The sequence below is a fragment of the Octopus bimaculoides genome, chromosome 18, assembly GCF_046866305.1.
Source record: "Octopus bimaculoides isolate indiv1 chromosome 18, ASM4686630v1, whole genome shotgun sequence".
Taxonomy (NCBI): domain Eukaryota; kingdom Metazoa; phylum Mollusca; class Cephalopoda; order Octopoda; family Octopodidae; genus Octopus; species Octopus bimaculoides.
In genome coordinates, this window is record NC_142945.1 from 12,087,323 (window position 1) to 12,103,372 (window position 16,050).

At 34.8% G+C, this 16,050-nt stretch overlaps 1 protein-coding gene and 2 long non-coding RNA genes across 4 annotated transcripts in view; 1 reads left to right on the forward strand and 2 right to left on the reverse strand.

Annotated features, from left to right (window-relative positions):
- Positions 1–3,332: 3,332 nt before the first annotated feature.
- On the reverse strand, positions 3,333–9,565 carry LOC149131997 (uncharacterized). Its single transcript, XR_016244941.1, has 2 exons — positions 8,335–9,565; positions 3,333–4,301 (listed from the first exon to the last, which is right to left on the reverse strand). It is a non-coding gene; the product is annotated as an uncharacterized LOC149131997 (long non-coding RNA).
- On the forward strand, positions 4,291–13,154 carry LOC149131998 (uncharacterized). The gene is made up of 2 exons (XR_016244940.1): positions 4,291–5,894; positions 13,114–13,154. It is a non-coding gene; the product is annotated as an uncharacterized LOC149131998 (long non-coding RNA).
- Positions 11,927–16,050, reverse strand: part of LOC106868662 (rhodopsin, GQ-coupled) — a 33,680-nt gene continuing 29,556 nt past the window's right edge. For both annotated transcript variants that reach the window (XM_089365763.1, XM_014914039.3), the window contains exon 2: positions 11,927–15,803. In XM_089365763.1, the coding sequence (XP_089221889.1) occupies positions 14,587–15,759 (1,173 nt within the window). In that variant the 5' untranslated portion in view covers positions 15,760–15,803 and the 3' untranslated portion in view covers positions 11,927–14,586. The remainder of the gene's footprint in view (positions 15,804–16,050) is intronic.

Genomic DNA, 16,050 nt, shown 5'->3' on the forward strand with positions numbered 1-16,050 from the left:
TTATTTTAATAATGTACTTTGTACAGTCTAGCTATTTATAATTGTTAAATAGCTTAGAATGTATACGAAACTGCTGTAAATCTTCTGCAATGAAATACGTCCTATTTGTAACTGGAAACTTACTCTGGTTCTTCATTGCTTGCAACAAACCTGAATTTTTCTTTTTCATTTCTTCGTCAATCTCTCCAGATGTTTCTTCCTGTCATTTTCTGTCTGAATTTGTTCCACATCATCTCACATAAAATTGTTACTGCTTGCTTTATACACATAATATACATATTCTGTGTCTTCACTTTCAATTTTGTTGTTGGCATTTCTTTTTAAAAACCCAGCCTTGATATTGATAGCAAACCTATATATATATATGTAAAAAGGCATTCCAACCATAACCATCATGTCTTTTTAGAGCCATCTAGGACCAACTTTGTTATCTAGTTTTTTTTTTTGTTTTGTTTTTTTTGATAAAGCAGGATTTGAGCTGTGGCCACCACATCTTCCTGTTTTAAGATGATAAGTTACAATTTGAGGTAGACTTGGCTACCATTTTAAGCATGCCAAGTGATTATGTTGAAGTACCTGCAGCAAATGCAGTGTAGTAGTATAGTATATAGTAGTAGTAGTAGTAGTAGTAGTAGTAGTAGTAGTACAGGTGCTAGTAATGGTAGTAGTGGTGATAGCAGTAGTAGTAGTTTTGTCCCAGGGAACTCCTGATCTGTGATCAAAGGCATCTTATCCATGTCTTTATTGTCTTTTTATGTATCATCTAGCATCTCATAATCGCATATATACTTCATTTCATAAGGCAAGCAGGTGCGATTTGAGGGTAATTTGGCTACTGTTTCTAGAAGGTAGAAAAATGACCATATACAAGCCTTTCCATAATGTTGTTGGCATTCCGTTGCTTACGACGTCGAGAGTTCCAGTTGATCCGATCAACGGAACAGCCTGCTCGTGAAATTAACGTGCAAGTTTCCGAGCACTCCACAGACACGTGTACCCTTAATGCCCGGTCTGGGAATCGAAGCCGCGATCCTATGACCGCAAGTCCGCTGCCCTAACCACTGGGCCATTGCACCTCCTTCCATAATGTACACAAACAGTATAGTGTATATAGGATATTTGGGCTAAATTTTGACAGCTTGCAAAAAAGGAAAAAGAAAACACTAATGTCCCATCCAAAAATAGATTCACTTCAACATTCAAATTTAATTTGCCAAAATATTTTCATCACTTTGAGACCACGACATGTTCACTGACATGGCTTGGAGATAACAGTTTATTCAAAGCAGCAGCCATCCTAAGCTTCCACCACAACCTCAAGATGATTCCATAACCTGGCACATGCAGTAATAATAAAGATGTTCCATAGAAACTGAAAGGCTTCTTCAGTCATCACCAATATATATAAATGTTGATTGTTTAGCCTCAAGCCAACTCTGTTCAAGTGAGTTTATAATCAAAGATATTCCAGCAGTGAACATCCAGTCTTTTTATCATCATCATCATCATCATCATCGTCGTTTAACGTCCGCTTTCCATGCTAGCATGGGTTGGACGATTTGACTGAGGACTGGTGAAACCAGATGGCTACACCAGGCTCCAATCTGATCTGGCAGGAGTTTCTACAGCTAAATGCTCAGAGAGTGTAGTGGGTGCTTTTACATGACACCCGCACGCAGGCCAGTCAGACGGTACTGGCAACGGCCATGCTCAAAATGATGTATTTTACGTGCCACCCGCACAAGAGCCAGTCCAGGGGCACTGGCAATGATCTCGCTCGAAAGTCCTTACACATGCCGCGGGCACAAGTGCCATTTCCTTTTTTCAAGACAGTAGTAGATTTAATTGTTATTTTTCAGAAGTTATACAACTAGATGAATACTCCTAAGGTCAGGTAGTGCAACAAGGTTGGTTCAACCTGACCCTGCACTCAAGGCCAAGAATTTCAGTGTTTACAAATATGTGAAACTAAATGACTTAAGAGGAAACGGAACTTGCAGTTTCATCATCTAGGTGTTTACTTACCACCTATTTGTGATACTAATGTATTCATACACAGCTCAAATGTGCATTGTTGTTAGTATTTGAACAGTCAATTACACAAGAAAGAAATTAAAGCAAAACTGTAATTTAGTTACCAATCACAGAAGAAATACTACAAAAGGAACTGTTTTCATCCAAGTTAACTTTTTAAAGTTCCCTTCTTTAAATATATTAAGTTGAAATACGTACAACAAAATAAAAGATGGAGAAGTGATTGTTAATGGCATCAAAGCATTTATAAATAGTTATACAGAAGTAAGTACACACACACACATGTATGTAGAAACCATGCCACAACAGGCAGTTGGAGTCTGAACAGCTCCTTTCTAGCTGGCTCCTTGTCAAACTATCCAACCCATGCCAGCATGGAAAGCAGATGTTAAACGATGATGATGATTGATATATATATATAGGTGCAGGAGTGGCTTGCTTACCAACCACATGGTTCTAGGTTCAGTCACACTGCCTGGCACTTTGGGCAAGTGTCTTCTACTATAGCCTCGGGCCGACCAAAGCCTTGTGAGTGGATTTGGTAGACGGAAACTGAAAGAAGCCCATTGTATATATGTGTGAGTGTATGTGTGTCTGTGTGTGTGTATATGTTTGTGTGTCTGTGTTTGTCCCCCACCATCGCTCAATAACCGATGCTGGTGTGTTCATGTCCCTGTAACTTAGCAGTTCGGCAAAAGAGACCGATACAATAAGTACTAAGCTTACAACGAATAAGTCCCAAGCTTGATTTGTTCGACTAAAGGCAGTGCTCCAGCATGGCTGCAGTCAAACGACTGAAACAAATAAATGCATAAAAGAATATATAAAATTAAGCAAGATCAGGTAAGCACAAATCCAGAGTAGTTCTCCACAGGTAGGTAGATTTCCTGAAAGTTCATAATCTGAATTTACAGATGAATGAGAGGAGGATCCAAGTAGCCTGTCCTAGCGGCTCATCGTAGATAGGTAGAACTAATCACACTGTGAACAGGAAAACAATATTCATCAACAATATTAATCAATGATCAGTATTATTTTAGCAATAATAAATCTCTGAATGAGGTATAAACAGTAGCAGCACGACAACGTGAAGTATATTTGCCACTTAAATGTGGCTAACCCCTAAGGGTGAATGCTACTGTAGCTTGTAACCCCAGGAGAACATCTCCTCCAGCTGGCTATTGACACACTAGGGCACAGAAATTGTGTCAATAGCCAGCTGGAGGAGATGTTCTCCTGGGGCTACAAGCTACAATATTATTTTACTTATTACTTAAAGAATGGGAGACAACTCTGGATATGTTTCAGTTTTAATAGGACTTCATCACTGGATTATATATTTATCAATTTGTAAATAATCATCCTGCTTCTTTTTTTTTTTTGTATGTTCCATAGCCGTGAATGGTTTCTTTAGTCATTATCAATGAATTCATAATGTTGTTTAGCCCCCAAGTCACTTCTGTTCAAATTGACCTATGGTAGATGTTTCAAGAGAAATATGAAAGAGTGACCAGTAGAATGCATTTAAACACCATAGTGAAATAATACGGGTATATCAAATACAATACAACATAAATTCTTGATTTGTTAAAAGTAAATCCACCTCTATGATTACCAAAATTGGAATTATGACCAGTTCCACTTGAGAAGGGGAGATAATCGCAAGAATCACGATTTCTCCGAAACTGATACACCATTAAGAAAATAAGCTGGTGATGGCTACTGAACCAGAAACATGTGTCCACAATAAGCCTGTCCTTTTCTTTAATGGTAAGTTAACTTTGAAGAATTCTTGATTCTTAAGATTGTCTCTCCATTTCATATAGAACTGGTCTAACCTGTCAGTTGGTAATCATGGTGCTTTCTCTCCAGGTGGAAATCATTTTACTAAATGAAGAATTTATGTTGTACGTTATTTGATATACCTGAGTTGATCAAATACATACACTAGCCACGCCGAGTTATTTCTCTTAGCTCTTTTTTTTTTTTAAAGAAAAAACTATGTAAATTACGTAGTATATAAATGTCTGTTTACTCTTTAGGGTTAGACAATTGTTGCGTTAAGGACAACTATTGAACCAGAAATATGCGTCCACAGTTGTCCTTTTATCTCCAGACAATAACACCGTATTTTTTTTTCAGGAAGACTCTGGTTTCTTGGGATTATCTCCCCTTTTCAAGTGAAGCTGGTTGTGATAGCCATTTGAGTACTACATCTGGTACTTTATGCCGAAATCCTGCAGTGGTTGACGTTGCATTTCATCCCTCTAGAATTAATAAAATAAGATACCAATCAAATACTGGTATGGTTGTAATCGACTAGTCTCCTCCTCTCAAAATTTGTGTTGGCTTCACGACTAATCAAGAAACAATATTTGATAATCATGCTTACAACTTTTTCCATTAAACCTCTCGTCATGTTCTCCTCATGTTAACTTATCACCCACCATAGAAACATTTCGTTAATTTCTATAGTGAAATATAAAAGCAACAACTTGATTCTCTCTGTAAAATATCGCGCCATTAGTTAAGTATATGCTACATTTAACTGTTGGTAACTTTGAAGTCACTTTCAATGAATTAATACCATAATTCTTCAGAGTTTTGCTCTAACGTGCAGACTTTATGAAACCTATCAGTTTGAAAAAAAATTGCGTACAAAAAACAAGTGATAATGATATAAGCAAATATAGGTATATCGAATAGCATTATAACATAAATTCTTTATTTATTGAAATCAATTTTGGTTATAAGGGATGTATAAAAAAATTAAAATGGCAGGGCTAGAATGATTTTAGGTTGAACTAAGTTAAACAAAAACAACTTTAATGGATACAATTATATTTCTATCCAAGTGATAAGTTACTGTCACGATGTCTTTAAGGATATATCAAAAATATTTCAGGTTCTGAGGCGACAAATATCAAACTGTGTAAAGGGGAAATAATTGACAATTCAAAAGCAAGTTACCTCCCCTTACATTATGACCTTCGCAAGAATAAAAATTCTCTGTTCACGCTGAAATTTTGAACAAATATATCAGTACAAGAAAAGAAAGAAAGAAAGAAAATAGATAAATAACGCCTAGAAATAGATTGTTCGAACACTCAAAGACGAAGTGTCACGTATTATTTAACTTTTATCGACATAAGACAATTTTTAACATGAAATAACTTCGAATACAAAATTTTTTATCTGTTCTATAACACAATATATACAAGTATACGAAGTTTGAAAGTGTTTCGGTACCAAAAACACTACATAAAACATAAATGAAAAATGTTGCCCGTCAAACCAAAAAGATCCAAAAATTTTATAATGATTTTTGTAAATTTTTTTCAAGATTCATAATCTCCGTATTTTTCCGCATATTTTGAAAAAAAAAAAAAAATTCTGCAAAAAGTTAAAAATGAAGGAAATGGGGGTGGGGTGGTAATTTAGAAATGTCGATTTTTGCCAATTTTTTTGCAGATTCGTATTCCGTAGCCAAAAGGTGGGGGTCTATGCCGAAAAAAAAAAATTATAAGAAAGGGTGGTTTTCGTGGAGTGACGGGCGGAAGTCTTGCTGGTAATCTTCCAGTTTCGAGAGGTTAAAAAAGTAAATAAAATACAAGGGAAATAACTGAACGTCTTACCAGTATTATCCGTATTACTTTGTTTATAAATAAATCACGTGATTTGATTGACGTTAACTGTTTATATATAAATCACACACGCCATTGAATATCAGTTTCTTATGAGAAATCGAAAATGCCTCGTGGAAGACCGGCTGCACAACATCTAACCCTAACCCTAAACTTTTATAAAGAAAAAATTCCGTCGCATGCTGTTTTAGAGAAAAAGTAGTACGGATAATACTGGTAAGTCGTTCAGTTATTTCCCTTGAATATTTTTATTTATTTCTTTTACCTCTCGAAACTGGAAGATTACCGTCTTGCTAACGTTTTGAAGGCTTTCGGAAAAGACATCGCTACTCTTGTTCTTCTTTCATAAAGTACAGATTATTTGCCACTAGTTTACAGAAACCAGGGACGTATATTCTGTGTGTGCACTGAACACCCGTCGAAAATGGCAAATTCATTATAAATATTAACCTTACTCGTTTATTCAATCACAAATCATAAAAGAAAACTTTTGCTGTCCCCCTGCTTGAAATTTGGTGGCGAGTGTCCTGGAATAACACTGCACAACGCATTGTATCTTAATGTGGTACCAGGTGTCTCGTAGGACAACGAAAGAATGGCAAAAGGTATGCGATAGCTTTGACAGCACGGTTGAATGTTCGTTTTCGTGGCGAGAAGTTGTACGTTTGAATTAATATAAAATTCCTAAACTAAAACTTAGTAGTGACTTTGGTTTACTTCCACCTGCAAAAAGTATACTAATGCAACTCGAGCAAAGTGGTTCATTGTACGTTGAAGTTATCGACCATTTGACGTCTCAAAGAAGAATAGAACTTACATATAAGTAATTCAGGTAAGTAAAATTATACGGTTTCTTATTTTTCGGTGTGTGCACATAAGAATATTATGGCTTATTTTAGAATGCTTACAATTTATTGGGTATTATTAATTCAGTTTACTTTAATGCCATTTATCTATATACCAGTTGAATTAAGTTTACATTATCTACATCTTGGATCTCGCATTTTGATTAGAAATACACAATTTGTTTGCCTAATTTGTGTAATACTAATGTTAGCCACAGCATGGTCAGTCCGGCAGCACACCCAATGTCAACAACCACCATACACCACTGAAGAACCGATATTTATGTATTTCAATAATTTCTTTTATTTCCTAATAAATAGGATACATAGAGGGGACGAAGTAGGACAGACAAAAAGGAACATCTAGATCGTCGAGCTTTTTTACAGATGATTTAACGAATGATTTTTATATGAGAATAATATATTATAATATGATGATGTTATTGTTTTAAACATTTGATTACATTTGATTACCCGCCGGTTTATTTTTTGTTTTTCCATTTCTTTTCCTTCTATGCCCAGTCCGACCGTGTTGGCATGGCCCCTTGCATACACAACTTTCTTAGGACATCTTTCCATCTTTTGGCAAATACTCTTTGCGACAAGCTCCTCCTCTTGGAAACAAGATGGGCGGTGAAGTAGTTCACCAGCCCCTCGTCTGGAGATGAACTGTCCTGTCGCAATTCCTTCCGAATGCGTCCTCCATACCGTTTCTTTCAATATGGCAATTACGTAGAGAAATGCTGCCTTCCTCTCTTTGGAAAAGGAGGAAGGCGGTACCATCTCGGGTAATCTTCAAGTTTACAGGGATAAAAAAAATAAATAAAAATATTCAAGGGAAATAACTGAACGACTTACCAGTATTATCCGTTTTATTCTAGTTGTTTATAAATAAATCACACCCTAACCCTAATCCTAACCGTAATCCTAACCCCTAACCCTAACGTCAATCAAATCACGTGTGTGATTTATTTATAAACAGATGTACGGAGAATACCGGTAAGACGTTCAGTTACTTCCCTTGAATATTTTTATTTATTTTTTTTATTCCCCCTAAACTTGAAGATTACCCCATCTCAATCATGGACTCAGTCGAGAGTCGTACTCCTTCTGTATCCAACATCAGTTGTTCAGCATAGATTGTCATTATGTATTTCAACAGCTAGAAAGAAAGGCATACGCTTCAATACTAAGTTGGTAGAATTGTTATCGTTGGAATATTGCACAAAATGTTTTCTCGTTAGTTGCTCTCACTTTTTATAATCTCAGTTCAAATCCAGTTCAGAGATCGATTTAATTTACTATCCCTCACCCCCTTAAATTTGAGGGGTTAGTACCTATGCTAGAAGTAATTCTAATTTTCTGATAAAGATGCAAACATAATCGTATTATCATAAAGCTCACTATCTAATCAAGTAGTTTCATGTTCGAAATTACTGCGCTGTACCTTTGGCATGCGGTTTCTACTCTTGCTTCTGACTGCTAATGCTAAGACGGAAACTATTCGGAAGCTTGTCATGTGTCTTGTTGTTTTAAACTAGCATCTCGAGTTGCGTCCCTTCGTCTTTTAAACAAAGTAACCTAAAACATATGGGAGTCAATATTATTGTCTAAAACACTTCTTGAAGGCAGTGCTTCAGCAGTGTCTGGAACAAAAACTGCTGGGGAAAAAGTCACATTTTATCTAAATACTATAGACAATTAAAATAATAAAACAGTGGGGAAAACAAACAAAGCAAAAGAATTTTTAAAGAATAAAAAGTTTAGGAAGGTATAACAATGCAATACAGAACAAAAAATGGATTGTATACCTGTTGTAACTTGTTAAACTGTAGTCCGATGATATTTCGGAATTAGAATTCCTTCTTCAGATCTTATTTGCTGGAGTCTCTGCTATAAAAGAATTTTTATTTATGGTTGCAGGAGTGGCTGTGTAGGGAAGACGCTTGCTTCCCAGCCACATGGTTCCAGGTTCAGTCCCACTGTGTGGCACCTTGGGCAAGTGTCTTCTACCAGTTTCAAACCAACCAAAGCCTTGTGAGTGAATTTGGTAGATGGAAACTGAAAGAAACTTGTTATGTGCGTGTGTGTGTATCAGTGTTTGTCCTCCATCACTCATTGGCAACCGGTGTGGAGGTGCTAACAGCCCGATAACCTAGCGGTTTGGCAAAAAGAGACTGGTAGAATAAGCACCAGGCTTAACAAGAAATAAGTACAGGGGTCAATCTGTTTGACTAGAAATTCTTCAAGGCGGTACCCCTTCACGGTCGCAGTCTAATGTCTGAAACAAGTAAAAGATGATTCATTTTCTGAAGCAAAGTATGACAAGGAAACAAAAGTTTCAGACTCGTAAAGTAACACACTTTCAAGCATTGCTTTGAAGAACACGATGACAAGCAAATTCTCTGCAATGAGCATGGAGAAAAATTATCTCTTATGGTATTAAACCTAAAAATTCCATATCTGTTCAATATCTCCTCCTAGTGGACTCCCAGGCACGTTTTTGGTTCTTTAACCTTCCACAGTAAGAGATACCAAGAGAGATAACTCTAGCAGATTCTAAAAACTGTCATATATCATTGAGTTGTGCTCGTGGACTGCCCAGCTGGAATAAATACAATTATATCAGCTCTAAGCAGTGATGAGGAATAAATGAACTTCAAGTTAAAATTATTTGTGACAGAAGCAGTATCAATACTAAAAGGCAATCTTTATGTCTTACTTAACGTGGATGCATTGTTAGAGCACTGAATACTGCATTGTTTACCAAGAGAAGAGCTCTTATATAGATGAATGGTGCATAAAAGCACACACACTTACATCATGTGTTTTTATAAAGTGGTATTTGGTGCTCTAACAATACATCCATATTAAGTTAAGTATAGAGGTGTTTAGGTTAGATAAAATATGTTTGTGACTTATTTCAATTTCTGATGGCAAATTCATTGCATTTACCATGGAGAAATATATATATATATATATATATATATAAACAAACATATATATATATATATATATATATATATATAAACAAACATATATATATATATATATATATATATATATATACGCACGCACGCACGCGCGCACGCACACGCACACATGCAGTCATCACATTCTGTTAAAATGTCTTATTGATGTGTTTGGTTTTTCTTTCTTTCCCTGATGAGAAGATTGCATTGTTTTTTACTGTTTTATTCCTTCTGGAATAATAACCAATGTTTTCTTTGAAATATATGCCGGGAGTAAAAAGATTTGAATAACACTTGCATTTAACTCCATTTATTTATTTCTCTATATTATACAAAACACTTCATCTAAACCTGGATTTTCTACCTTTATAAGTAGGCTGTTACATCCTTGGTACTTGAATGAATTTTTGCTACCCTGATAACTATTTATATATGTTTTCCGTGTTATTTGTAAACACTGAAAAAACACACATACATTTATATATATATATATATCATCATCATCGTTTAACGTCCGCTTTCTATGCTAGCATGGGTTGGACGATTTGACTGAGGACTATATATATATACACACACACACACACACACACACACACACACACACACACACACACACACACATATATATCTCATTATCATTTAACATCCACTTTCCAAGCTGGCATGGCTTAGATGGTTTGATGGTTTGACTAGAACTGGTAAGAGTTGTAAGTTTCTCCCCACTCCCTCACCCAATTCTTGACATTGTTCCTTCATAACCCTCTTTATTTATTTATTTATCTATCAATTTTCAGAAATGTATTTCTGAGTGTGTAGATTATTATTTTGCTGAATTTATAGAAAAAGTTTTGGCAAAGGAAATTCCCTCCTTCCTCTCATTCCAACAACCTCTGTTAGCATCAGTTTCCGTAAACTTAGTTTTATTTTTTTTTAACCTCTTCTTTTTTTTTTTTCCTGCTCAAATTTCTTTTTGAACCATCAACATTATGAAAACTTTACTCTCAAAAACATATTTCAAATATATGTCTTTAAAAAACAAACAAATGTTATGAGAAAACAATGCTGGGATTAGAAGTTATTCAAAAGTCCTTAAAAATTGTAATCTTTACACTCAGGAACCTATCCTTGCAAAATTTTCTTTAAAAAAATGTGCGTTTTTCAGAAAATTATGCGGAAACAGAAGTCATCGGAAGAGAGTGCCAAAATTATATTGTTTCCTCAGTAAAAATTTCAAATAATTTCAGCTTATGAAAACAACAGCAAATATTTTATATAACATGATTTCATAAAAATTAAGAAACTTTATGAGAATGTAAAATAATTCATTCCTTTCTTTTTTAGTTTTTGGAACAGGGAAACTTGAAGCAGATGGGGTGATAAATAACACTTTCAAATTTTAGTACAGGACCAGCAGTTTTGGGGGAAAGGGGAAGTTGCTTACATTGACCCCAGTACTATATATATATATTAGACCGAATGAGATAACAAATCCAAGGCTGTGAGGAGTTTTTAGGACATTTATAATGAAATAGTTTTACAGCTGTTTCTGGGATATTATGGATATCCCTTCATCAGAGACGGTGTGAGAAAATATTTGAGTTCAAATTATTGTGGAAAAGATAGTAGTTGCAGTTCCATTATTCAAGGAAAATAGTGTATAGAAGTGGTAAAAAAGTTTCCTGTACATAATGTATAAGTTCATATATATATATATATAGTTTTAGGGAAAAGAACTAAGGTTCATGAGCTCATCAATGAAATTCCACTGTCACGTACAGAAAAATTAATAAGTAAAAGCACTATAAATAAGTATGAGTTCATGAACATTGGTTCTTTTCCCTAAAACTATGTATATATATATATATATATATATATATATATGTATATATTATACTGTGAAACTTAATTTAATTTTAATTTTTAATGATTTGAATTTAATGGAGTTTTTACCTATAAATTTGGATTTTTATCCCTAATGTTATTATATATATATATATATATATATATATATATATATATATATATATATATAATATTTATTCATCATCATCATTGTTTAATGTCTGCCTTCCATTCAGGCATGGGTTGAATAGTTTGATGTAGGCAAAAGACTACCTCGGTTAGTATAATTCCAGTGAATTATTTCACTTGGTGAAACACCCACACAGCAGTTACTGAAAAATATTCATCTATTAATTTTAAGGAATGGTCTTCTGTAATGGTATTTGAATATGAACTCAGCGACTTAAAGGTGGTGTGCAGCACAGAAACAAATTGTGTGATCTACTATTGAAGGCTGATATCCTCCATCTTCATGGTAGATTGTGTGCATGTGTATATATCTATAGATTTACTATAAAATACAATGAAATAACCATCAAACTGCAAGCAAATAAAACAGAAGCAGAGAATTAAGAAATATGAAACAACATGGAATAGATTATTTTATTATGAGGAAAAAAGAAACACCAAATATTTCATGCAGAATCATTTGGAAGATAGAGAGAGAGAGTGACCATTGCTATTTTGCTTGGATTCTACTGTTTTCCTGATTCAGATCATTTTGTACTCATGTCAATTGATGCCACCAGAGTAAAAGCCAATTTGAAAATTTGTATAAACTGTTGAGATTTAATGGTATAACAAAATTTCATTGTCCATACAAAAATATTGAACCAATAAAAATTTTTTAAAAATAAAATAGAAGTAATTCAACAATAATTGTGATAGAGGCATTTAAAACACACGCACATACACACACACACTGATGTGGTGAGTGGCAAAATAAGTATAGTGTCAGATGAGATAGTTTGAAATATTTGATTTGGTGAAATCTTTCAGTTCTGAGTTCAAATTATACCCAGATGGAATCTGGCTCTATTATATGTATGTATGTATGCATGCATGTATGTATGTATGTTGGTAGGTAGGTAGGTAGGCATGCATATATGCAAACATGTAAGTGTATATGTATGCATATATGTATTTCAGATGCATGTATGTCTGTATGTTCTGTTCTCTTTTTAATCATTTGAAATCTTCCTGAGGAAGGAGCTGGCTTCTAGCAAACATACAAAAGCTCCATTGTTTGAAGGCAGATAACAAAAACAGTCACATTTTAATCTTGAGAGAAGTCTTGCATATTTTTACTCTTCCACTTACAAATTCTATTTATATGTGTGCTTATATGTATGTATGCCTGTATGAATGTGTGTATGTATGTATATGTCTATATACAGAGTGATTGAGAAGTAACTCCCTATTTTAAAATACATATAAATTATTTATTAATTGTAATTTTTCTCTCAAATTTTTTGGTGTTTGTTTTTCGATGTTTGAGAATTTAATCTGTAGTTGTCTCTTGTCATTTGTGAATGGCTGAATGCCCACTTCCCTGGGAGATGGATGGGTTGTTGTGGTCCACATGAGTGGCCAGCTAGGAGTCCCAACTTAACACCCTGTGATTTCCTTCTTTGGGGTTGGTTTACCCTTTAGTGTTTGCATTATTCTGCCAAAATCAATGCTTTTTTATCCACATTGTTTTGAACTAATCATACATTATCTTGTAGCTATGAGATTTTGATGAGTTAGCTGTTAATTTTTAAAACAATATTGTAGGGTTGGTGTGAGAGACCAGATCTGGCCAGTTTGAACATAAAGCAGGCAGAATACTTTTGGCCGGATATGGCCGGTTTAAATGCTAAAGGGTTAAAGGAACAAGTCTACTGTACCAAACCAAAGACTTTGGAAGAACTTGAAGCGCGAATACAAGAAGTTATGTATTCTTTCCTCTCACAAAAATTCCTGGTGAAATCAATTGACACAATTCCTGGGTGACTGAAGAAACTGGTGGCGACATCTGGAGCTCATATCAAATTTTAAATAAAACTGCATACTAAAAGCTTTTCTCTCATATCCATTTGTCTGTAAAAATTACAATTAATAAATTAAAAGTATTTTAAGATAAGGAGTTACTTTTCAATCACCCTGTATATGTGTAATGGTGTATGCATGCATGTATAAAGACTTTCTTTTGCACTGCACCATGCAGTATACAGTTATGTTTTATAATGTAATAGTATTATACATATTAATATCAGTCTTTTCTCATGCGTTTAAGACCTGGTCATAGATGCACTATTCCAAAGTGTTTGAATTGTAATTTTAAAAAAAAACGTTTTTTTTTTTTACTTTTTTTTTATTTTACATAGTTTCATTAGGAGAAAGAGTTTGTATCCATGACTTTCTTAGGTCCTTCAATACTGGAAAAATTAATGCAGATTGTATTCAGTTTAAACATTTATAAATCAATGTTTGCAGGTGAAAAGCAGGCATGCAGGAAATTCCAGAAGGTTGACAATATTGGGAAGAAGGATTGAGTATGGTGATTAGATTTGGTGAACTGGGGAAAAGAAAGTATAGCCACAGGCATAGTGGTGTGGTTAAACGGTTCACTTAACCACCATGTGATTCTGGGTTCAGTCTCACTGCGTGGAACCTTGGGTAAGTGTCTTCTACTATAGCCTCAGGCCAACCAATGCCTTGTGATTGAATTTGGTAAACAGAAACTGTGTGGAAGTCTGTTGTGTATGTATGTATACACACACACACATATATACACACGTGTGTTTGTTTTGTGTTTGTCTGCCAACACTGTTTGACAACCAGTGCTGGTTTGTTTACATCCTTGTAACTTGGCAGTTTGGCAGAAGAGGACTGATAGGTTAAGCACCAGACTTTAAAAAAATACACTAAGTACTGGGTTTCAATTTGTTCAATTAAAGCCTTCAAGGTGGTGCTCCAGCATGACCACAGTCCTGTCCAATGACTGAAACACATAAAAGATAAAAGGATAAAGATCTGGTTGGCTCCAAGGTGTGGAGGATGTTGTAGTTAAAGTAGAAATGATAGAGTGAGCTTATGGGCTACAGGTAAGAATAATATGTTGATCAATGAATCCTTAGTAATTAGCTGGAAAGCTTTCATTTACATTTTAAAGGCAGTCCAGTAATAACAACACCATCCTTGGTATGGGAGCAGCATTCCATTATTCAATAAAAATACAAAAGGAACAAAAGAGAAACGGTTTCCTCAAGAAGATGGTTTCAATTTTAAACAACAGAAAGTCTTTCGCAGTAATACAACAACTTCATTGCGGAATCGAAAGTTGAATATGCCATAAATAAATGGATTAATCATGTTATTTAAGTAGAAAGAACGCAGTGCAATCTCAAAGAGGGCGCTGTTAGTCGGATTTAGTGTCTCTTTAAACTCGGGCTTTCTGCTTAATATTAAAACTGAAGCTAAATGAGGGATGTAACTTAATACCCAAGTGAGAGTCACAAAGAACATAATTAAAGTTGTTCGTGTCATGTTCATGAAGGAAGTTGGCTCTCTTCTAGATGTCTGTGTATTTGAACGAACACGAAATGTTTCCTTCTCCAAAGTAAAACCTTTTGCTTTTGACTTCTGTATCTTGTCAATACGGCGGTTTTCTTTGATGTAGTCATTACTGTCGGTCATCTCTCTTGAATTGTCATCATGACTAACAGACTTCACTTTCATGGAGTCACCCAACGATATTCTTTGCTTTTTGTAGCGGCACAATTTTATTGCAATCAAACAGTAAATTGTACTGAATGTTATTAACAGAAGTAAACATATGGACATGAGAAGGATTAGAAAACCAGAGGAAACGCTCTTGTGAGCTTTCTCTGATATGGAGCAAATGGAGCCGTTCAAGTAAGTTCCTGGTATTGTAAAGTGTTTGGTTCCATAAACATAAAAGCTTGGCAATGAAAGAACTGTTGCAAAGATGATGACAACAGCTGAAATGATTCCAACCTGGCGTCGAGAGAATTGTTTCTTCAAAGGCAAACATACTTTCTTGAAGCGGTCTATAGAAATGGCGAAGACAATGACTCCAGAAGTGATGGATAAATCCATGACAAAGAATCTTATAACACGACATGCAGGATCACTTTCAAATACATATGGATGTGTAAGGATAGAAATATCCATAGGTATACATATTAAACTGGCAAGGAAATCACAGAAGCTTAGTATGACAACAAACAGATTGGCTGGTGTTGGCCTCAGTTTGTAATGGTAAATGTAACTGACAAAGGCATTGCCAATAACACCCATTATCATGGCGACGCCCAGATAAATAATGGCAAGTAGAAAATCGTGAACCTTTTCTTTACTGATTCTTAACAGTTGTTGTTCATCAGTAAGATCGTTGAAGCTGCTGGTTGTACTCATGATTGTTTAGGGATAATGTCTCATAAAGCAGTTGCGTCAGTTACCTAGAAAAGAGGAATATAGCTTTGTAATTAACAGCATTAAATACAGATAAACGGCAACCAAAAAAAAAAAAGAAAGAAAAAGAAATCAGTTACAGTCAAGTTTCTAACATGAAGCAGCTGGCCAAACCAACAGTGTGTGACACTATTAAATGGAGAATAAGTAGTTTATAAAAAAAGAAAGGAAAATAGCTTATATCTGTCGCCAAGCAAACATTATATACATGACAAGACACTTAAGATCTGCAAG